The following is a 25169-nucleotide window of genomic DNA, read 5'->3' on the forward strand; positions in this document are numbered from 1 at the left end:
AGCCCAGGTCTGGTGCTGGCAGCTTTGTGCACTGTGGGTAAGAACTCTCTCATCAATGCTCTGGCCCAGATCAGGGAGTCCCAAGGACAGCAGAGCAGGGAAAGGTTTCACCAAATCCTTTTAAAGACCTTTACAGGGCTTGACCTCATCTTCTTGACCCATAAGGCATGGCTGAATTTTAACTAAACATAAGGAATTCCAGAAGACCCATTAAGGAATGAAGTTGGCAGTTACAGCCCTTTTTGAGTGTTCCTCTACCTTTAGTCCTGAAGCAGATTGAGAGGATAGTGGGCTACTGTGTTTTCTGTGGTGGTCATAGCAGAGCATGAACTGGAGCAGAGTGTCCCAGGAGTTCCTGTCTTCATGCTAGGTATGTCCCTCAGTGCTTGGAGAAGTGGGATGAAAGGCCACAGAGCAGGCAGCGCTTTTGCAAAAGTGTTCCTTACCCTCCACAGCTGGAGACATCGATCAAGTTTTTCAGGGGGTTAGATCTGGGCTGTTATAGAGAATTGGAGAAGAGAAAAGACTTTCCCCCAGCTTTCTCCTTTCCTCCTCCCCCATCCCAAGTACAGATTGTGGCACCTTGAGTCTTGAAATCCAGTGCTCATTTCACAGGCCACACATCACTATTGTGGAGGAAGCAGCAGGAGGATTTAGCAATAGCCTGAATGCCAAAATAAGCTACACACCACTGCTGGAAAATGCTGACTTTTAATTGTTTCTGCTGCAGGGTTAAACCTTTATTAAAGCTGTATGAATAAACTTATTTTGATGACTTACTGAAATATTTTAAATGTAAAAGGCAGCATAAAGCACTCTTACTAAATTCACCTTGATCCCACTGTTAATAAAAAGCTTTTCCATATGTTTGGCACCCTTTTATTGATTCTGTCAGAAATCTACTGACCAGATAAAGAGTGCTCAGTGTCTCTGTCTTTCTTGTTTTTAATTTAAACAAATGTAGTGCCTATGAAAGGTGCTAGGATAATATCAGCAAAACAGAAGTCTCTTTATCTTTTGGGGGGAGAGGAAGAGAAATCCATCATTATAAATATTCCCCCCTCCACTGCTGTACCAATAGATCTTGAGCTTGTCTTGCCTGGTTTGCATCCAAGAGTAAGGCAAATAGGTCAGCTGCCCTGTGCACTCTGTCTTTGGCCATCTCAGCAGAAACGATAATAAATGTGGCAGTTTATAACATAATGAGCTTTTGCTCCACTTAATTGAAGGTTAGTCTATTCAGCAACCTCTGCTGAGCAGCCACATGCTGTTGTTGCTGCAACAGTAGTGAAGACGACAGCTCAAAAAGCTTCAGAGGAAGCTGCCTTCATCTCCACCAGCTAATGCAGGGTGGTGGTGGACTCCTCTCAGTCGTTATAATTTGGAAAGGTTGTGAGACCAAGATTGTGTCTGGTAGTGACATTTATTTCATGGATGTCAGACGTGGAAGTAAAGTAGACATGCCTGGAAAGGACAAAAGGAGCTGATTTTCTTTCACCCTTTCCCACTAAGCAAAACACTTCAGTCTTTTGTTAAATGTTTTTTACATTCACAGGGAGGACAGGCAGCTTCAGATTTCTTTTCCAGAGAATGACTCTTTGGCTTGCATGGCTGCCTTAGTGTAACTTGCTGCAAGCAGGTTTGCAGACCTGTGGAAACAACAGATGCTGCCTAAATGGGCCTGCCTGCTGGGATCCCAGTACCACTTTCTGTGGAGAGAAACAAGTGCATAGAGATGCATTAGCTGGCAGTTTGGGGGTTTTATTATATTTTTTATTTTTTTTTTTTTATTAGATAAGAGCTGTGCTGATGACTGAGTGGAAAAAAAAAATGTGACAGCTCTGTTACTTGATTGTATGGGAAGTTTGCAAATTTGCAGAGAAGGGGCTTGCCCTTCCCTTGTGACCATCTGACGCTCCTGGTGTTAAGCAAATAATTTTTTTTAAAGACAGTTAGGTTTTGGGTGGTGTTCTTTTAAGATAGAACTTGGAATTTGACCCAAAATTCAAACTGCTGTTCTGGTACCTGGCTTTTGGATTTTCAACGCACAATATAGTGGAAATGGTCTTCGCTCCATTACTTCTAATGCTTGCATGAAACTGCAAATGGTATTTCAACAGCAGGTGGGAGTTAGCTACCTACAGCAAGAAAGAAAAGGAACCACAGATCTGTTTTTCGATGTGTAAAACATTTAAAGGGTTTTTTTAATGATGAAGTTTGAATTTTACTTAAACCTGACCTCCAAACATTTCAGAGGCAGTTCTGAAACTGAAGTTTCAGTTTCTTTTTCAACATTTATCCTAGTCATCAGCAGGGTAAGGTAATTTGAAATGGCTCGTGAGGGAGTTATAAAAATAACTATCATGTCAAATACAGGTTTTATAAAACTGTGTTTTCCAAATACAAGCCAATAGAACTGTTTGCAATGTAACCGTTCTCAAGAGTTGTTATTTTTTAAACTAGATTGCAATTCCTGGCTTGTTTGCAGTGAGAGAACACTGCAGCATTCTCCCTGAAGACTAGAGTCTGCAGAGAAGAAATTAAACAGAAATTAAAATATGTGTGAGAGAGTTGTGAGTTTGCCTTTTCGTAATCAGACAGTGAGGTAAAACTGGCAACAAGAGGCATAAACTGTGAAATTAAATCTGAGGTAATAAGAAATAAGAGATTCCACTTTTAAAAATACTAAGTGTTAGCAATAGCATATGTAAGGATATTTATTTAAAGAAATGTATGCAAATATTTTTTAGCTTTGTGGAATTCCTCTTAATATCAGTTTGAGGTAATTTGCCATCAATCTACCAAGGTCTGACTCTCTTATAATGGGACAGACTTTGGGAAGCAAAAAGATGTATACTTAGAGCCAGATCCTGTAATCTCATGTAGTCATAGACACTTAAGTAGCTATGCATATTCTCAATGATCTGCCTATACAGGTCACATTGCAGGATTGGGGCTAGGTGGGATATGAAAAATAAAAGGTACTGTAAAGCCCCTAAAAAACTGCTTGATTATATTAAAAGAAATAGTACTGAAAACTAGAAGCCCGATTTATTACATGGCTGTGCTCTGCTGAAGCATTTGATCTTGCTGTATTTAGTTCAGGAAGTCTAAGTGGTATGTGCTCAGTGCATGACCATAATGTCCATTAATGCTAGTACAATATAAGCATAGATAGAAGAGGGAAAATAGATGTTGTGTCTTCCATGCAGTTGAAATATTGAGTTAATTTCAGTGATAGGAAGCAACAAAATGCAAAAGAAAATTGTTAGAATGGTTCAAAAGAGTGTTTGATATAGGAAAGCTATCAGGCAAAATTACACCATATTTCAGGGCATGTCAGACACTAATCACCAACCTCTGGTGTGTTGGAACAGGTGAGGGGCTGAGTTGAGGAGTAATGGTCTGCTAACTTGTGTCCGTCTGTCTGAACATATCTTATTGCTGGTTTTCTTGTGATTGCTTATAAGGAAGGAATGTTATGAACCACAGGTTTGAAAAGTCAGTTGGAACTTATATGTGAGGTGAGATGCTTAATGTCTTCATTATCAGGTCAACACCCAGAAAATACTTTCTGTTCACCTAATTTGTACAGCAGACTTGCAGAGCTGACCTCTGCAATGCCCATAGTCTGCAGGTGAATAGTCAATGGCAGCATGCCCTGCCTTGCTTTTCAGAAAAAAAACATTCCTAAACACAAGAATACTGTGAAGTCTCCAAGAAGGGTTTCTGTTGAACCCTTCTGTTTCACCCTCCTCAACTTTTTTTTTTTCTTTCCCATTTAGATTTGTGAGGCTGGTCTTTTCCTCACAAAGCCTTCTATCCTGCTCTAGGATCTTAAGTGCCTTTAGCACTGCTGTAGCTGTTGTTAGACAACTGAAGGAGCTGCCTGAACATTGCTCTTCTTAGGAGTGCCAGCCCCAAAGAAGGCACCATGGGGTGCTGATTGGAGAGATTTAATCTGGCCTCTGATCCTGCAGTGGATCAAAGGGGATTTTGTCTATCTTTGCAGGCAGTTCACCTCTTAACAGCTGCATCTAACTGGAGTTCAGAACATAGCTGTCCTGGGCTTTTCTAAAAGTCATTGCTAAGAGCACCATCTGCAAGGAACAGGAGTGCTAATATAGATCCTATGAATGCAGGCTCTCTTGTTCTCATACTGCATTTAATTTAGCCTCACCTTTAATCAGTAACCACACTGATATAATGCTGTTTGTAGAACTGATGACCTTTTCTCTCATTTGCCTCAAACTGTATGATTTGCCAGTAAACTCTGAGCCTGCCTTTATGGCTGAGCTGCTGAAGCATTTTGTTGCCTGTATGGACCCTTTCCAGAGCCCAACCCTCATCCCATCCATGGAGATCCATATGGAGGAAGGTGGTCAGCCTGCCCGTTTAGTTTAATAATTAGCTCAATAACAGCTCCATTACTAGTGGCAGTTTTTCTTATATTGGGAATCTTTGTGTACCTTTATGTTGTCCCATCCCAGGATACAAAGAGTTGTCTTGAATGTGACAGTCATCTCATGTCATAAAGGAACAGCTGCAAAACCAGAAGGAAACTCTTTTACCGAAAATTATGCACTTTTGTCCCTCTTCCACATAATTTTATTCCTAACTGAAGGAATGTATTCCTAGAATCTCATCTAGTAGTTTTTAGGATTGATTGCATTTTTATAGAAGCTTGTAGGCTATTCCCATTTCAGATAAAATACCCTTATATCCTCTGCAGTCAGGGATGAGTCTTGCTTTACCTTCTTGCCTTTTCGGCAATAGGGAAATAATGTGATCCATTCACTGAGCTATCTGTTTGTTGCCAGCAGTTAAATAGTAAGAACAATTAATTGGATAGGGCCATTCTTGAATGCTGAAGGCTGAACCAAGAGAGTTCCTTTATAATTTGTAGTGGAAGTGTTTGCTGATCAATACTCAAATTAAAAACTTGAAGAACCTTTATTGGGGTCAGTTGCATTTTACCCCAGTGTAGTTTGCCAAAATTCCCCTGCAGACATAAATAATTGTTTGAATTATAAAACATATGGTTAATTATTAAGAAAAGGCATACAAAAGATCTTTTCTTAATATGCTTCCTACTTTTGATCATTGTTGAGGGTCATATGGCATCTAGAAATTTTCTTATGCATATAGTGAACCTGTAGATTGGAGAGCATTAAATTTGAAAACAAAAAGAAAAATTATTTAAAGAATGTAAAGGGGGGAATACTGACCATTTAAAAAAACACTCAGTATTTTCACTTTTTTCAAAGTGAAGTTATGCTTAGTTTGCTTTTTTGCAGCAGCAGCAGCAAAGCAAAGTACCAAATAGAATTTATTTTTTAAATTATTGTAGATATTTTAAACATTGTTGGTTTGTAAGATTCTTTGTTGCTCTCGACTACTTTTTAAAACTGAAATTGTAGAGAAAAGACTGTCTCTCAAACAGTTTCTTTCTGAGCTGCGTAATGCAAGATAACAATAGCTATTTATATAATGCATATGCTTCCTTTCCCTGTTAGCTATACTTTGAAAGACTTATTAGTCCTAGAGTCCTGCACATTTGGAGAATAAAAACCTCCAGAGTTTGACATCCTTAAATAAGCAACCAAATGTTATAAAGAACAAACCTCACTTACAGTTAGAAAACAATATTTACATTTAAGGTTGAAAAGCCAGGATGTAGGAAAATTTTGCTAATTTGGAAGGTGACCTTTAAGTGCACCAAAACCAAATAATTTGTAAGCTATGGCACAGGGCACATTCTTGCAAAATTTGTGTGAATACTGCTTTAGTGGTTCTTGAAAGACAAACAAAGAGACCTGGAATGAAATCTTTATCCCTCTCCCAAATAAGATTGAAGCTAACAAAGGCATACAGCAGTGCTCTTTCAAAGCTTGCCATTAAAATGAAGACTCTGCAGCACAGCTAATGAGATGGGTCAGAGTGGAAAACAATCTGTTTTTAAGAATGTTTAGATCAAAAGTAATTTCTAATCTATGAAATAAAGTCGCTTTTCAATACTTTTCTTTCACTAGTAAAGCTTTTTATGTTTGCACTATTTACTTCAATCAGATGTTTTCAATTTTACTTTTTTCTTCCTGAAAATACTTCCTAGGGTTAGTCGGTAGAGACCAACAGCATTATTCTTTTTCTCCCTCCCCTATTCACCCACCCCCACACATTAAAAAATTGAGAAAAGAAGAGGGGGAGGAAGAAAGAAACATCTTTTCTTAAATGATTTGCAAGCATCTGTGCTCTAAGCTACTTTTTATGAACGCTCCTTAGTAATGACTCAAGGTAAAAAAGCAGAAAAGCATCCAATGTTAGGAAATTGCAATCCAGTACCATGTAATTTAAACCTGCCATTGCCTCTCCTGTACTAAATGACATACAGATGGGTAGCTCTGTTGCCTCTACTTTGGGAACACAATTGGTCTTTTTATGAGTGTGTATACATTTCTAGCAAAAAATATTTTTGTCAGATTGTTTATTTCTTATTGTACTATACTTTAATTACTGTCATAATTAGAGTGCTTTTTCCCTGCCATATTTTGTCAGCTAATTTTTGCCAATGCTTATCAAAGTTACCTGAATATTTTGCAATTTATGTTATTACTTTGGGAATTTTCATTCCCAAAAGGAACCTTATTGTTTTTTGCTTTCCCAGTGTGGATTTTTGCACTATACAAATGTCGATTTTTTACAGTAATCCTTATGTACTCCTTGGATTTTTTGTGTGAATTAAGCAAAGTGGTAGGATAAGATTTTCAGAGGAGGGTAATTTCAACAGCGACCCTCCATTGCAACAAATTTTACAACAAGTTTATTGTTGAACTTTGTACAGCTTTGTGCATAAAGAAATTATTTACTCCTTAGGACTCCTATTCTAGTGCTTCATCTGTGAAAAAAGAAAATGGCTACTGTTATAAATGATAAGGATGCAACTAGAAATTAAATCAACCTTACTGTAATTCTGAAGGTTAGAATTGTTTTTCAGCTACTTTTAAGGATACTGAAATTGCCAGATGTTGTGGCTAAACATCATATGCCCATTACCATAAGTCTCCAATATAGATGTCTTGTAAAGAATGTTTCAGCTATAGTTGGGATTTTTGCAGGGTTTTTTTTTAATGGTTGAAAAATGGTACTTTCTTGGGAATGATTTTATGCGCAACAATTTAGAGTATAACACACCAAAGGGCTTTGGCTGTAGCACATTGTCACTGCTCCAGTGGAATCACCTGGGTCTCTATAAAAATTCTTTTCTATACTTATATTTGAATAAATAATCAGCTGCAGTTCAGCTGAGCCATTCTTTGTGCATTAGGGACCAGCCTGGTCATTGACAAGTGAATGCAGAAGCTATACTGTGGCTGTCTGCCAAAGCAATTATTCAGGATTTAAGCTAAAAAGGCTCCTTCTCCCATATCCTCTCCTTTTGCAGGGTCATGTAGGGATAAAAAGGACTGTAAGGTGGTCTTTTCCCAGGAGGAGCTGAGGAAGCGGCTGACACCCCTGCAGTACCATGTCACTCAGGAGAAGGGGACTGAAAGGTAAAGCAAGATGAAGGAAACTCAGATCTAAAAACACAGGCATCTCTCATTTCCACCCTTCCTCTTACTAATGTTTCCTCACCTTCCATACCAAGTTTTGTTCGTTGTTTTCTTCTTCTTATAGGATTTCTGCACTTGTTTACTAACTCCTACAAATTAACACTACTGCAAAGACAAGCATCTGCAACAGGGGGGCCAGGGCCAAGGGTCTTGTGTGACTTTTAATGAACACTGCATGTCTTATAAAGTCACCAGGCTCATATTTAGAGTCTGTTTTTAGTTTACTACAAAACGTGTGGAAGTAATAGTGGTTTAGGTACACTTTTTTTGGAAGACATAGCAGTAAGGAGAACCACGAGGGAAATGGCCCTGTGCCAGGAGGCTGGAGTTTTGAAGGTGGCCATTGTAAGTATAGACGTTTTGGCTGCAGAAAGAAGGTAGCATAATTTAGTTCTTTTCCACCCCACTCCAATTTCTTTTTGAAGCACATGTGGAGAAGGTATTTATTGGCTCATTTGTGGTTGGAATGTCAAAAATTTTCAATAACTGCCCTCACATGGCTTTAGTCACTGGAACCCAGCCTTAAGTCCTGGAGGGGAAAAAAAAGGACAGACTTCCAAGATTGTTTTTAGTGAATAAAGTCTCTCAGCTGATTCAAGCCAAAGGTAACTTGCCAAGGCCCAGCCATTTTTTGTTGTCTAATGTATACCACTGAGCTTGGCACAAGGCCCTGGCTTTACCTCTGCTCTAAACGTACTAATGATGTAACTGCTTGTTTTCATTCATGAGCTGAAAGGACTCCCCGCTGCACGTGGGGTCCTGGTTAATAGGCAAACCTCTTCCTGACAGCGCTGAATTTGGTGGCTGAACGTGCCAGAGAGGCTGGTGGGGACAGTCCCCCTCTCCACCCCAGCCCTCTTCGTCCTGCCGCAGCCCTGGCAGGGCACAGGGACGATTGCCTTTGCTGGGAGACCTGCCTTGCCTTCCCCCCAGCCCTCCACACTCTTGTGTATGGGACCAACAACGTGATTTAATGCACACAAACAATTGGAGATTAGGTCATTCTTAAAAATCCTGTTTATAAAAAAAATTGGACCTCATAAAAAGGGTGAAAGGATAATAAAAACAAGCTGCTGAGCACATAGGCTTTTTGTTGGGCTAGTGCAGCTGATTCGTATTAGGTGAATGACCTCCTAGCCTTTTAGATTGTTAACTTAGAAAAATATTCCCTTAAAGCTGGAATATTGCTTTTCAACTGAAAATATAAGGCACGCACAGCTTGAAATCCTGGACCAATTATTTCATTTTCAGCTACAATGTCTCTGCTGCCTGGGCAGCCAGAGTTGGCCTGACCCAGCACCGCGGCTCTGCAGCACCCGGGCGGCCTCACACCTCGCTCCGCTGCAGCCGCCAAGCCCTGCACGCGGCCCAGACGTGGACACAGCGAGGTGCGGCAGGTTGAGCTACGTGCCAAGCAATCTGTGTTTACAAAAACTTACATTTCACTTGCCAGATAGGGGAAGACTTCTGTTTTATCCTTTTTGGTTTTGTTGTTGTTCCAGCCTTTGAACTGTGGGACAATTTGCTTCCTTTTGCATGATGCATAACATCTGAGGCACACTAACAAGGACATTCCCCTTTTCCTGTGCCTGCTTTATTTGCTACCTTTAATAAAAAACAGCTGGCAACTTAGAAATCGTGGGCTTCTCCTATAACATTTTTCTAAAGACTCAGCTACTTTAAAAATTAAAAAAAATGAATTCCTTTATTTAATTTTAAAATATAGTTTTGTTGTTTTCACAGTGCCTTTGAGGGGGAGTACACACACCATAAAGCTCAAGGAATATACAAATGTGTTGTTTGTGGAACTCCTTTATTCAAGTGAGTATGCTAAATATAGTTTTGAGATTTCTGCCTCTTATGTTATGTATAATCGTGAATATATTTCATACATAATTGTATAAGGTCATTTCATAGAATCACAGAATGGTGAAGTTATTCCACCTTTTAAGGAATACAAGAGAAGCAATGTAAATAATTGTAGTAAAATTAATCTTATAGCAAATATAAAAAATAGCATAAATAAGATAGGAAGATGACATTCACGTAAAAGAGAAAGTATGACATGAAAAAAATTAGTAATTTTATTTGTTTTCCTATATGGAGCTCAGCCAAGTAATTGTAACAGTCTTTCACTGTGTCAACTGATGCTGAGGTCTGACTGTTAAAATTACTTACAGGTAGCTTTAACAGATACCAGGTGGCAATGATGAATTTTACATACAGCATTTTAGCTGATGATGGAGAAAAAAGTAGATGCATTTTTCTTAGAATTCAAGCTAAGAAAACAAAACCGTGTAAAATTTAATTACTTACTGATTTTCCATTCATCCCAATTAGCACACATGGAGAGCTGGTTTAAAAATACTCTTTAGAAGTACTGTGTGAATTATAGCCCTAAATTTGATGCTAGAAGCAGTGCTGATTGAATTCCCTTGGTCACTGCATTGTTTTGCACAGATTCAGTTGTTTATATGCTTTTTCCTATTTCTGGCTGCTTGTGTTAACTTCTAATAAAGAATTTATTTTTTTTTCTTTTTTTTCCCCCTTAGTTCACCCTAACTTAGTCCCTTGCACTTAAAGAGGTACCTTTACAAGAGCATGAAGCAGGATGGGTAGGATAGCACAAATAATACAGAATATTGTGCCAGTAATAGGTTAAAGGAAAATATAATTAATGTAGTTCTAGAATCACCAGATGTGGTAGTGATAGTTATCCTCAGGAGACTGTAAAATGGAAGAAACACCTCATCTCTGCAATGTCAGAAGGATTACCTGCAGAAACTGGTAATAATGTGAATCTTTAGAGTTGAAAATCTGATGGTTACAGACAGAACCAAGACAATAGTCTCACATCATGTGTTACTATGGTCCTTGGCTTGCAGGTGCAAAGTGGAGATCCAAACTCTCCATAACATGTTTTTCTACTCTGCCTCTTAGACATTCAACGGCTTACTATAGCTAAATCTTTTGGGGGGAGATCCTGGCTCTGTTGAAGCAAATTCATATTTAGCAAATGACTACAATGGAGTCAGGATTTCACCTTCAACCTTCAAGACTGGCTTCCTTTCTATCATCTGATGGAGAAAGAGTAGGGGTTTTTTGCAGAGTGAGTTTTTGACAGCAGTAGTATACATAAATTAATGTGAACTAGTTTCCAGTTGCCTTCAAAATAGTTTTACAATGGGAAAAAACTGCAATATGAGACTTTTCTGTGAATATCTCAAGTGTACACTATGCTCTGGCATAGTCTTGAGTTGATGAGTTGGATTTCTCTTTATAAAATGAGCTATATGGAAATGTCTCTGTTTTCAGATTCTCTTTGAGACTCCTATGGATTTTATGGAAGAGAGAGAAAGAGGGAAGTTATTTTTTAATTTTTATAATTACCAGGCCAGTGGGCGCCTGAAGAAAACACCTGACCTATTGTGTCCTGAGATTAGACTGGCCTTATCTCAGTCCCCCCAAAGTCTTTGTGTTGCCTTATGAACTCTTGCTACCTCTGGCCTACATCTGATTCAGCCAGTTTTTCTGAAGTGGCTGACAACTTTGGGAAAAAATGCAGAAGCCAGTAGAGTCCATCCTCTTTGGTTTACTGACCTCAAAATATCAGTATATGATGTCTTCCTCAACGAGGGAAGATAGATTTCTGAATCTTGGTCAATGATTCAGCCCAGACAGCTAAAAAAAAAGTGAGAAGCAAACACAGATAAGAGAATGCAAAATATATGTTTTTTACATTTTTGCCACCAAATGTAAATTACAGAAATATTTCCTCAGGAGTAAGATGTGGTAGTACAAGACAAAGAAAGTCTATTTTGCCATTTAAAATGTGAGTAACTTTTGTGATGGAGTGGATTTTTTTTGGTGGTTTCTTCTTGTAATTTCCAAATAGTCATCTGAAACTTGCACTTACATTTGTTTCTCATTGATGTCCATTAATTTTTTTGTCTTTATGTCGTTTTAATTCTGTAAATATATATATTTGGACTATGGCCCTGTCAGTTTAACTAGGAAAGAGACTGGAGCTTCAGCAGTAACATTAACAAACTTCAACTTTTAACATTTCTGATTTACGTTGTTTCATTACCATGTGACACATGAGGTCAGGGAACATATGAATTTTACACTCCAGATGAAAGACCTGTTTTTTTGGTAAGTCTTTAAAATAGAACTCCGTCTCCATCGCAAGGGAGATAAAAGAAACAATTAGGAATGTCACATCTCTTCATCTACCTACTTGTGCTAGTGTTATGAGAAACATCCCAAGCTTTATGGAGGACATGCTTTAACTTTTTCCACAATCAAAGGTGCCTCACACATAAAATGCATAATCATGCTATCAAATCTTATTATTCCATCTCTGAACTTTCACGCCATGCACTCTCCTACATCCCAGTACAGCTGCCCAAAAAAGCAATAAATGAGAGAGCCAGTAAACTAATGTCAAGAAGGTTCTTTCCTGGAAGCCAGTCTTTGTGCAGTTTTGTGTTACACTTACTCCAATCTAGCTGAAGGCTCATACTAAAAGAAGGAGCCCTGCTGCCCCCACCTTTCTCTAGGATGTTTGTTTTTTCATGGCTTTCTCTTCACTGGACCTCACCTGGTGTGGCTGGAGTGTATCTTAGTGCAGAACCTGGATCTTATAGATAACTAAGAAGCCAAAGTAAAAGTCCTTATACTTATCAGCCATACCTGCTTGTGTTAATTTTCTACCAGCCACATATATCATGGCTGGACGATCTCCATGGCAAGGTTGTGTTTTTCTGTATCAGTTCACAAAGAGCCACCTTTGCCACCAAAATCCTCAGTGTTTTCTAAGGCCAACTGTATTTGCAAGGTTGTGCCTACTTTAATTTTTCAAGGCACTTTCTTATACGTTACTCAAAAATACCATTCTGTCCATAGCCATGGAAACAGGAGGTTAAAATTTAATATAAATAATATATTAATATAAATTTAATATATGCAGGACTGTGAGAAAGATGTGGTATAGATGGGAACTGGGAAGCCTGGGAGAATGATTTCCTTTTAAAAAAAGAAATATTATTGTTTTGTCAGTTTCCAATTTTTAGGGCCAAAGACTAAATTACCAAGTCTTCATAAAACACCCACTGCTGCCCTTATTGCTTCCTGGAAGGAATTCTTGGTAATGGTGTTGGCTCTTCTGAACACCATAGCAACAGCCTTATCCATGTATGTTTTAATTTGATTTTTGTTGAGCTGTGTCAGGTTTTCTCAACATCTCTCAGACATCCAATCAAGAGAAAATGAAAGAGTGGCTAGGCAATGTTATGTACCGTTAACATAGTACCACTCTTGCCTTCACAAAATAAGGAAGAATTTCAGTCACCAGGCTAGATCTCTACAAGGTATTTCCTTGCACCAGGGCTGTGTGCTTAATGAATGGTCTTTAAGCTTTCTTACTGATCTTCATATTCCTTGAGGAAGGCATATGAAAAATCAGCACTGGTTATCTGTCTAGGAGAGCCCATATGACATCAATGATATGGTTTCTCTAGTAAGATCCAAGAGCACTACCTGAGCAACTTCATCTGTCTTCACTGTCTCTTAGTTTCCTTGGAAGACTGTCAAACACAGCATTTTCTACTTAATGACATTTGTTTGAAGTAAGTTGGTTCTCACCACTGCAGGAATCAACAAACTGTCTAGGTTGGAAAAGACTTTTAAGATCATTGGGTCCAACTGTTCATCCAGCAGTGCCAAGCCCACCACTTGGAACCATGTTTCCAAGTGCCACATCTACATATCTTTTAAATACTTTCTGGCATGGCGACCCAAACACTTCCCTGGGCAGTCTGTTCCAGTTCTTGACAAAGCTTTCCATGAAGAAATTTTACTAATGTTCAATCTAAATCTCCTCTGGTACAACTTGAAGCCATTTCTTCTCATTCTCCTGCTTGTTACTTGGGAGAAGAGCTCAACACCCACCTGTCTACACACTTCTTTCAGGTAGTTTTAGAGTGATAGGGCCTTCCCTCAGCATCCTTTTTGTGCTCAAAATCATTTACCAGCATCCATATCCTTCTCTGGACACACTGCAGCACCTCAATGTTCTTCTTGTGGCGGGCCCAAAACTGAACAGGAGATACAGCCTCACCAGTGCTGAGTACAAGAGATGATCCTTGCATAGATCCTGATTCTACCATCCTTCTATGGACCCTGATTCTAGCGTGAATTTCATTGCTGTTTTCAGTGCAAAAGTACAATGTATTCTTTGTAAACTTCTCAGTCTGATATATTTTCCCCTTGTTTGAAATTTACTCAGCTTTGTATTGACTGTTCATCAGTCACTCTGCTTGGAAGAAGTAATTTTCAGCTGCTTTTAACCTACTTTATGCTTTACTATGTTCATGTATGTATCTCACATAAAAATCAGGTAGGGTAGATTGTTATGGATTATGACTGCAGAAGGTATATACTTCTGTGTTTATCTGTTTTTAGCTCTCACAATAAAGACATTCTGTCTCTCTGAACTGAACTTTATGTCTATACTTAAAACCAAAATGGACAAAAGTCTCTTCTCTGGCCCTAAAGGCAAGTGACAAGACATAGCTTGTGTTTTTGTCATCAATTCCTCTACTCTGAAACCGAGTGACCTGGTTCATTCTTCTTTTGGGGAATGGTCCCTGGCCTGAGCCTCCCCTGCAGTTTGCCTAGTTCCTGTCTAGGGTTCTTATCAGCATGAGAAGGGCCAATGCAGTGTCCAGGAATATGTTCACAACTGAGCATTCCTGTCCTGGCCTTCTTTAGCTCGCTAGCAATGCTGTAGAGGAGCACTGATACTGCAGCTAGGTATATTCTGTACCACTGGGAGGCAAACATGGGAGAGAGATGATTGGTTGTATTCTGATCAGTCACCTGAACCAGGACATGGGTTGGCTTGCGTTGCATCAGGAGCCTGCTAGACCATCATCTCTTCAGCAAACTGCCCATGCCAATATGGAATAAAATTCTTTGAAAATCAAATACCGAAGATGTGAGGAGAGAAGACAAAGGACTCTCGTGTGATGTACAGTATTCTCAGTCATGTTCATATTTCCTTTATGTATACATGGTACATTAATACTAACACTATTACAATCAACATGGTAAGTCTCTGGATTAGAATATTTTTAAAGTATTGGTTAGTTCATTTAGTACATGTCCATTTTCCTGTAAATATGATCCTACAATGATGCATCATCTTTATGACTGTAACAGATCTTCACTCTATCAAAGTCCTTTTCAGAGAGAACTAGTATATTGAATGTCTGCCCCTACCAATGTTCTGTTTAGCACACTTGAAGCACAGCCTTGCAAAGGGACAGCCTGGTATAAACTGCTAATGAAAAGGCCTAGTAAAGCCAAGAGGAATAAATTACTTCTTCCATGTTAAAATGCAAGGATCAGAACTACAGAGTACTTTCTGAGAGAGTTGTGGGTCTTCCAAAGGCTGTCCCCTATGCTCCCACAACAAAACCTATACAAACCTGGTAAATACTTCATCATGAAAGGTAAAAGTCTCTCTTTGACAAAGGCCTGCTTCCCTGGCAAGTAGCAGATCTGTGTTAACTTCAGCTCTAGTGTGTCTGTTGACACTGTAATTTGTGGCACTGAACAACTGCAGTTTAGTCATACTTAGTAAAGCAGTAGTTTAAAATTCAGACTATAGGAACACATGATGATTATGATTACTCCACTTCTCTCTCTTTCTTAGTACTTGGCAGTCTGAAGATCTGGTATATGATGTCTTTTAGAAGAAACAGGTAGAAACCCTGCACCTCTCTGCAGTACAGATAAAATGACCATCATATATTCTATTGTTTGTGTTTGACTTAATTATTCCTGGGATCTTTGCAGCAGCTTGTGCTTAGCTAAATCTTTCCAGTAGTTCACTATTTCCTTGCATATTGTGTGTTGGTAGCTGAGCTTACTTGACATTTGTATTGCCATGTGTTGTGTGTATTTGAGCCATATCAAAATTGGAAATGAAAAGCACTTTATAAATACCCTCTTATTCCTCTTTATGCATATCGACTCCTTTCCAGAGATATTTATGAGCAATTACCTGGTTTTCAGAATACTTCTTTATAGGAGACAGAAGTAGAGAAAATATGCAGAAGGCTATTTGTTCATTTGGGGGTGGGAGGGGGGTGTAGTGTTGGGGTGCTCCCCTCTGGTAGTGATAAATGATAAAAGACAATTTATCATTATGTAAATGGTTATGTAATGTGCATATTGCCCGGTAGGATGCTTAGGTTGGATATCAGAGTATGTACTATGATAACAAACAGTGTACTGAGGAGTTTTTTCCTTCTAGTTAATGTAGCTTTACAAGTATACTTTAAAGTAAAAAGAGTGAATTTTTCTGTGTAGCAGAACATGCCTTTGGAATGTACTTTCAGTATTTAATTTTATCTTATTTAATGACCATATTTTAGTTGAGCATTTTTAACACCTATGCACAATTAGTTTCTGACATTTTGTCTAACATGTTGTTGAGAAGCAGATATAAATTCTGGAAGAAGGGAAAAATGCTGCTTTCATTAATGGCTGTAAGCTTTGTCATTCCTTCAAGTAGCCAAGGTGACATTGTGTTCTTGCAGAGTGCTTCTCTCACATCTGCCACTTGTTGCTTATTTACAATGCCAAAGATGCTTCATTCTTTTCCTCCACTTTTTCTGTGCCTTACTAAGATTTCTAACAGTTTCTGTAATAGTGTGTCCTAAATTTTACATGGTTTTCCCAAGGGGAAATGGTGACCATAACGTCGGTGACCTTCCTGCTTTTGATGGCTCCAAGTACTACCTCCCATGTTGTGTTTTCTTTCATAACTATTCTGCTGTTGCCAGACAAAGTTAGATTCATTTATCACCCCCATATCAGTTTTCTGATGTGCTGTCCAGTAATTTATGACTCTTTGGAGCTTTGGTACTCGTTACAGTGCCCAGTGACCCTTGTGACCCTCCTCCCCATGCGCGCTCTGCCACCTTGGCCCTTGGGCCAGTTTGTTGAAGCCACAAATTGCAGTGCATATGTCCATAACAAGGCATTCAGGCTGAGAAGCAAGAGCTCTGTTTGACCCACTAATACGGAGTATCTATAGTTTAGGCAATGCGAAGTTGATTGTGCAGATAAACATGCTGAGGGTACAATTTGTACATTGTGTCCGACTGTGTAGGTAGTGAGGTCGTGCTGATACAGTGATGAGCAAGAGAGAAGAGTGTAGGCAGGTATACAGAGCCTGAGGAGAATATTGTAAATAAAACACTGACTAAATGGCTTTAATTCTAACTCAGTGGAATTTCCCCCAGGTTACCACATTTCACAGGGTGGGGACTTCATCCTGCTGGTGTAAATACCAATTGAATTATACTGCCAAACTGAGCACGGGCTGGTGCCCTGGGCAGTTACTGCTCCTGATATTTGTGAAGACATGTCAGCAACATGCTTTCTTTGTTCAGTGCTTTTGGTGGTACTAAAAATAATAATTATGAAGATAGGTCTTTTCTCTCTCGCCTTTCATCTCCTGAGAGTTATATTTAAGACAAAATATTGTGAGCACTGGAGGAAGGTGCAAAATGAGCAGGATGGGAGAAGAGAGTTTTTTCCTTTCTTATGACTTTATTAGTGTGAACCTGTTAATTTTTTTAATTATAAATAATTTTATATTTATTTGCTGTAGCATAGATATTTGGTATACAATTACAATGTGGGTTATATAAAAATGTAGAGTGCACGTAAAAGACATCTACATGTAACAGCATGTACTAGCTTGTAAAAATTAAAGTGGAAAATAAATCTGCGATTAGTTTTTGGGCTTCAGACATTTGTTTCTGAAAAAAGAACTGTAACTTCCCAAAATTACATCTCTTCCTTGATGGAATGTAGAAGGATCCAACATTGTACTTCCTTCTCAGAATTTCTGGGGAAAGGCATTTTGCTGCCAATATAACATGCTTTAACAGGTCTCCTGCTGGTCAGACCTTGTGTCCTGCTGTGACAGCCATGACTATGTGTGCAACTGATTGTTAGTGGGCGATATAAATCTGATTGGAACATGCCTGTTAATTGGTTTGAGAGCTCAATATAGACAATGCTGTCTTGTAGCAGATTGTGTAGATAGCCCTAGTCATAGGGTTAATTCTGCTTGACAGCACATCAGCAGCATCTTGAGTAATTACCCAACTTAAGTTTTCCCACAGTTGAATTGAGGCCTTCAAAGGCTTCTACATTTACAAGTATTATTAACCGATATCTGAAACATGATGTTCTCACAAGGGCTAATTTTTTCTTCCTTTTATTAAATATACAGGTTATAGGGTTCATTTGCTAAGTGCTAAGCCCTTAGAAGAAAACACTACTTGTTAGGGAGAAAAAAATCTGCAGTGCACGACCAAAGCTAATGGTGCATAATGCGCACATCATTGTCTTTTTGCAAAGACTTTAAAACAAGTTAAAATTTTGGTCTGGCTCCCTTCCTCTTTCTCACCCCCCACTTTCCACTTTTAAGAAAATCAAACCACTTACTCCTATGTGCAGAATGAGTAAATTGAAGACACACACAAACAAAAACCTCCTAGGATGTTGCACAATTAAGTACAGATCATCGGATACAATACATATGACATTAATGAAAATAGACTGGAAACATTCATGAATGAATTAAATCCTCCTAATGACTTTTCAAAAATGAAAATTAATGAAAACTATTTAATTCATACAAACAACTCTATGCTATGATTCATAGTATATAATTGAATCCTCGTTCAAATTTATATTTTATTTTCTTCATTTAGTGATTTGTCTTTTAAAATATCTTCTTTGTAACTACAGCATGGAAAACAGTAGAATATTAAAGATAATAGTCATTATTTGGGTTCATAGGCCTTTGAATGCATTAAATGTTAATATAGAGACTTAGTCTAGTTAAAGATCGTATTTGCTGGAGGGATTAGTTTGACAAATGGCTTTTGTGGCATAAAGCAGTTCTTGTAACTTACGATCTTTTTATTTTCTTTTTCAGGTCAGAAACAAAGTTTGACTCCAATTCAGGTATGTTTACATTTACAGTGTTTTACTGAATGTACACTATTCAGGTTAATCTCAAAAGAGTAGTTTATCAGTTCAAGTTCAGCTTAGTTTTAAACAAACTGGGGTAGGTCAGCCTTAAAAAGGATCTTCATTTCTCACCCTCTGAAAACAGCATTGTTACTGTGAAACATTTACTTTCATTCCTTTCATTAGTTCCGGTCTCTTTACATTTTCCCAAAAGATGATAGAGAAGATGTATCTTGCAACAGGTTTTAATTGATCCAGAAAAATTATAATACAAATAAATGATAATACAGACTAAAGCAAATGGAGGATTGAAGTTTGAAAAGGATCACTGCAATAGAGCAGAATGTTTTTCTTCCTGGTGGACAAAAACATTTCATGGGAATTTGAAGTCAGTGCAGCCTCTCTGTCAGGAAACAGATGATTTGTCATCAAATTTTCGTGACACATCCAGGTACACAATGCATGCCAGACCAGTCCGTAGAGCTCAACTGAGGAGGATTACCAAAAGGCAGTCTCTCCCAAGATGTCTTTTTAAAGAATTGTAATGTGTTGTAGGGAGGGAAGTGAAGGTCAGTCTAACAGGTTAATGTGTATCTAACAAGACAAAAAACACAGGACAGCAAACAGGGGAGCAGTTGGAGGCAAAACCACATATCCTAATACCAGACTGTTACTTATTCAGTTCACTATTCCTAGGTGTTCCTTAAAGTTAAACAATAATAAATTAAGAATAGGCTATTGTCCTGAAGCTAGGTGAAATGTCCATTGCCTGAAAAGGTAATTCAAAATACATTTTTTTTTAAGATGAAAAAGTCTGTTTTAAACAGGAAACCTGATATCATTATGGCAATTTTGGTTTTTAGGCCAATGTTATCTTCTATATAGTTTGCCTAATGCAGTGATTATAATTGCTTATAATGTTATGAATTTTACAATGTATATTAATCACGTTGCTTATGGAATAGCAAGTTTCCTTTTATCCCAGTTCCTTTATCCCAGTGGGCTTGAAATGTGAGGCGTTATGTTGCTTTTCCTTTCTACATTAGATTTTATCTTTGGAACTATATGGGTGTGAAATCCACAGCAGGAAGCATTTAAATAGCCAATGCCTACATCTTGTACACTTGTGTCATCTTGCTCCTATTATGATTTTAGTCTGTGAGTTGTGAGTTTGAGTCTGTGAGCTTACTTGCTTTAAATATTTCTTGAATAAACTCTATGATAAGATTGATTTTTGAATCTTGACAAAACAGAGGGTTTGCATGAGGGATAGCTTCACACGTTTTCTGCCATTACCCCTTTTATTTTAGTGTAGTCACGAAAACTAGGGTGTGGAGCAGAATGTCAAGTCTGCTTTTCTGCTGAAGGAAAAATACTCTCTGCAGAGCTTCAGTTTGCTTGGTGGCTTAAGCTACAAGTAGTTTTCTGACACTTTTGAAGCTGTTCTCCTGTCAGGAACACTCTTCTGCCTGCCGTTCCCCTGGAACGAAGGCAGCGAAGGCGTGGCTTTTCCCAGAGTAGTGGTAAAAGTTTGGCACTTTTGCAGCTGTGGTGTGGGCCTGCTCAGTACATGTCACCAGGTCTTTCTGCCCTGGGCTCCTGGTCCCATTCTAATCTTTGCCCCAAACCCTGTACTTGGAACGGAGATTACTAAGGTTTAACACCTCGGTCTCATCAGTGCTATGTCTCTTGGAACAGGTTTCAGCTAACAACCACGGGTAGATGTTAAAACCAAGGTACCAAACCAAGGCTCAAAACCCCCTTATCATTGAGAGAGGTACAGCTGCCTTCTCTTCACAGGGAGAGCACTCATTTCATCCAGCAAGAAGCTGTTCATGACAGTCAGATGGCACAAGGACTCTAAGTTTCTCTTTTGTTCCCAATATGTAGGAACAGAGGAGAACTGAAGATATTGGCAACATCTGGTTTTGTTTTCCTACCAAAGAATTTTCTATAACTTTCCCAAACCAGACAATAATTCCAGACCTCCTGCTGAGTGAATGCACCCTGTTCACTCAAGGTGCATGGGCGATGGCATCCTTGTAAAAAAAAAAACAAACCTTCTTTTGTGTGTGGGGGTGTAGTGCCCTGTGTAGCACCATGATCTGCATTACACAGGCCTTTGAAAAGTGTCAGTGTAGTGTTGGTTTAAAAAGGGCTGCTAGCATCTGAGTCTGCACTTATGCAACCTCAAGTTTCTTGGAGACACCTTAAGGTATTTTCACATCCCTCATTTCATTTTGAATTCCCTAGACTGAATTCCTAAGTAAAGTAATGATCCCACAAACTGGAACAAACATGCTTTGTTCTCATTTATCTTATGTTACTTAAAACAGTCCAAGTGTTGAACATGAGAATGAGGTAATTTTATTATAGAATAATTTTTTTTTCCCAGGGAGTTGTTCCACAACTATTGCTTGTTCTAAATTAACTGCAGTGTTAATTCCAGATAACTTGCAAGTCTAGATATGCCCTTAATAAACATTTATCAATGCTTATACTTGTCTTTCCTAGAAATATTTGTTCAGCATTGAAGAATTAAAAGAAGTCTTTCTGAAGCAAGTACAAAGTCAGAAAATACAGCATTTAAAGTACCCAGTACGTTCACTGCAAATGTAACCCTGGAAATGTTGTTCAACACTGAAATATTAGACAAACATTGTCAAAAGAAGATTAATTGGAATTTGAGCATTAACTTAAAAGAAGGCTGCAAAATTCCTACGGTGATGATCAGGATTTATCATGCAAATAACTATAACATCTGTAGGGGACACACATTCTTCATATCATGACTAACAGCTCCATCTGAGAAACTTCTTTTTCTCTGCTGACTCTTTATAAGTCTACAGCTGGCAGAATTTCTGTCTCAGAGACCATGGGGTTAGCTTCATGCTGTTACAAGATCTTATAAATGAAACAATTTTACTTTCCTGTCATAATATGATGAATTCTACTGGTACTGAAAATAGATTTTTTTTAACAAAGTACTTGAAAGCGAAAACGGTTGTAGGAAAAATATTTCTTTTTCCCCACAATTTGTTAGAGAGCAAAGTAAACCACAAAAAAACCACAGGTGAAACAATTTTGATCTGATTATCAGTACTGTGTTAGTGTCTAAAATGCTTATTGTGCTATGTGCTTGGTTAGAACATTTAAGAATTTAAGAATATAATAATTATATTGGAATAATTAATGTAATTAATTTAATAAATTACAAACAGATTTTTGCTTTTTTAAAATTTAGAGTAAAATAGGTCTTCAGGGTACTGTTCTGTAACAGGATGAAACTGTAGGTCTCAAAAGCTGTTGCTGAACACTTTAAATCCCACCTTAGTAATAGGAAAAATAATCCAAGAAAACTGTCTCAGCATGCCCACTAGTCACTAGGGAATGGTAATGGTGAATTTCCTACTGCCTGCTGGGAGGGCTGAGTTTTCTTGAGGCATCTCCTGTACTATTTGCTGCATCCTGCATGTCACTGTGGAGGTGAGATGTGATATTCAAGTTAGAGTGTTCGCAGTGAAATGAATGGGCAAAGAAAAAATCCATTTTGTTCTGTGTTAAAAAGAAAGGACAAAGTCATGGACAATATGCAAGGACTCCAGTAGAGTGTTTTTTGTGTATCTGTCACTCAGACCATGGAATGTAGAAAGTCAGAGAGCACAGGGTGCAAGAGGGACAGTCATGGAAGCACCATGCTATAGAAACATCTGTGCACTGAAGAAAATGTGCCCAAGGACACACAGAGCCTTCAGCTGTGTCCATCATCTGCTGCACCAGCTTCACACTTCTCTCAAAAAAGAGACATATCTCCAAAACCTGTTCTTCTCTCTCCCTGCTTCTACAGATCAAATGAAATGTAAAGATAACGTATGTGACTTATGCCACTGTTTGTGTCAATACTTTGGAAACATTCCAGTTAGTATCAGAAATTAAGATAGAATCGCTGCTCATGCACCTAGAGGCTGTCCTGAGGGACAGCTACACATGAGCTTTTGTTGGATTCCTGCTGCCCCAGCAGTCAAATACAAAGCAAGTCAAGGAGCCCCCAACAGTTCCTGGAATTTCTTTTGCCTGGCTTGTCCGGATTCACAGTGTCAGCCAGTGACTCTGAAGGTCATTTCTTCTCTCTGCACATTGCATTTTCCACCAGAATGAGTGTATCCCCACGTCTTCAGCACTGCACTATGCTGCCACCTCTATATACCCATCAAGGTTCCCATCCTTTCCTTTCTCACTGCTTGTGTTTACTGGCATCTTTCCTTTAATGTGGCCACTACAATGTAGTAACTTGCAAGGCTACATGATTCAGCACAGGTGCTGGAGAACAGATGAACAAAATTAAAAGGTTGGAGGTGATTAGATGTTTTCCTCTCACAAATTCCTCTTGGCTACATTTCCAGATGTTCTGCAACAGGCTTTCCAAACTCTCTGTATCAGCCCTGATTTCCCCTAGCCTGTCATCAGTCCCCTTGTATGAAAATCTTCATTACAGCTATTAAGAGTATAAGGAATCCTCTGCCCAAGTAAGAGAGAAATGGATACCAAAAGGCATTTTGAAAGTGAGTAACTCTCACTGACCTTTACGACCAGGGAAGCACAAAAGAAATGTAACTTGCCTGAAACCTTAGGTTGACAAAGCAGCAAGGTACCTAATAAAAACATGCATTGATCAAACTCATTGAAGATTTAAATACAGATTAAGAAATAAGTTCCTAAATTCTATTGATGTCAGCTTTTTCACCCAGGTTGTGTTAAAGTAGTTCTTAATTTCTTCTTAGGAAGGCTAAGTAGTTTCAGAAACAGGGAGCAGAAGTGATATTTGGTGTTCTTAACAAAATCATGTTGGCAAGTTCAACAGTCATCCTACAATCAAAGCATTTGATTCAAAAGTATTAAAAGATGTCTTGCAGAATCTGTAAAAAGTGGCAAAATAAACTGTGATACTGAAGAACAGGGATGCCCCCTTTTTGGATGAGGTAAATGACCTTTTCGGGTTCTCTTTCAACTAAGAGGAATTACTTCCTTCTCTCTAGCCACCGCCAGCTTGGATGCTTGAAAACGTGCATGAGCTGGCACAGAGAGATAGTGGGAGACAGTTACTGCAAAAACAGGAACAGCAGCTCAGATTATCTTGCTGTTACTTGCCAGTGCTATTTTGTTCTTGGCATTAACAACTATTCACACAGGTTGTTGGGGATGCCATGGCTGGGGAGCATGGCCATTGTTGTATTTGTTCAGCAGCAAGATGAGCATTTAGTCAGATGCAAACTGAACCATCGGCTGAATGTTTCAGGCCCATGCCCTGATGTGGATAATACTCCAGACTGGGAGCATTAGATGGCTGGGACATCTCAGTGGTACATCCCAGGAACTATGTGCTGATGTGTGATAACTGATTATCGCCTGTTCCTATATCACTTGTAAAGCTTGGCATCATTTCAGTTGTGACAATCTGGAGATGTTTGGCACTGCTGTGACCAGGACTGAGCTCAAAGTAAATCTAGAGCTGTGTGAAACCATTGGGACAAGCACCGCACTGCCGACCTCATCAGCCTCTGGAAAAGAGGAAGGGGCAAGACAAAGGCATTCAGTGGGTTCCCTGCTGGAACCCCCACACATTATGTGTCAGATGGCTCTTTGGACTTCAACAGCTTATGTATGGGATAGGCTGCAGCCACACAACAGGCAGAGGACTATGAGGGTGTTTTTTGCCTGTGCACCTTGATGAATTTAACAGGACAGGATCCTTATGGTCAATGTGTTCACTCTTGTTCTCATTATTTTCTCACTACACAAAGTGCATTTTCCTGTTTCAGATTTAGGCAATGTTTCATTAAGCACACTATCTTTTGTGGCTGCATGCATGTTGTCCAAAATAGCACATCTTCTGTTTTGGTTAGCATGATTTATGAGTATATGAATTTGAATGAGATGCAAGGTATTTTTATTTCTTCCCTCTGGATTTGTTAGAGGAAAAAGAAACTTAACGTCATGTTTGTACAAGATGATGAGAATGATATCATAAGATACTACTTGAAACTGGAATAAATTTGTTATTTAGAAAAAAAATGAGACTGTGCAAATTAGCTACGTGATAATTATTACTGACAGAAGATTCAATAAAGATTAAAATATTTAATGTTTTTCTTTCATTGATGTAGTGCTGTAAATTTATGGCCTTAAGAAACCATATAAAAGATCTGTTGGCTTTTGCTATTTCACATTTTAGTCTCTTATCAAAACTGCTTTCAGTTTTTGTAGTACTAATAGTAAAGGGAAAAATGCAAGCTGCTTTTAATCAAACTGGAATGTTCAGTGATCACCATCACAATCTTTGGTGTTGATCTGAGTATGAAGCAAAGAAGATTAACTTGTCTTTTGTTGACTTAATTTAGTGGCAACCACAGCCTTTAAGATGTAATGGCAGACAAGTTTGTGTCATACCAATGCAATTGCCACTGTACATGTGAGCAGCCATCTGTTTAGAATTAA

The 25169-nt window shown here is 38.6% G+C and overlaps 1 protein-coding gene across 4 annotated transcripts in view; it reads left to right on the forward strand.

Annotated features, from left to right (window-relative positions):
- Positions 1 to 25169, forward strand: part of MSRB3 (methionine sulfoxide reductase B3) — an 81988-nt gene that overhangs the window by 28656 nt on the left and 28163 nt on the right. For all 4 annotated transcript variants that reach the window (XM_030238532.2, XM_030238534.2, XM_050969767.1 and 1 more), the window contains 3 exons: positions 7442 to 7550; positions 9354 to 9431; positions 18640 to 18668. In XM_030238532.2, the coding sequence (XP_030094392.1) occupies positions 7442 to 7550; positions 9354 to 9431; positions 18640 to 18668 (216 nt within the window). The remainder of the gene's footprint in view (positions 1 to 7441; positions 7551 to 9353; positions 9432 to 18639; positions 18669 to 25169) is intronic.

The sequence above is a fragment of the Serinus canaria genome, chromosome 1A (assembly GCF_022539315.1).
Source record: "Serinus canaria isolate serCan28SL12 chromosome 1A, serCan2020, whole genome shotgun sequence".
NCBI lineage: Eukaryota > Metazoa > Chordata > Aves > Passeriformes > Fringillidae > Serinus > Serinus canaria.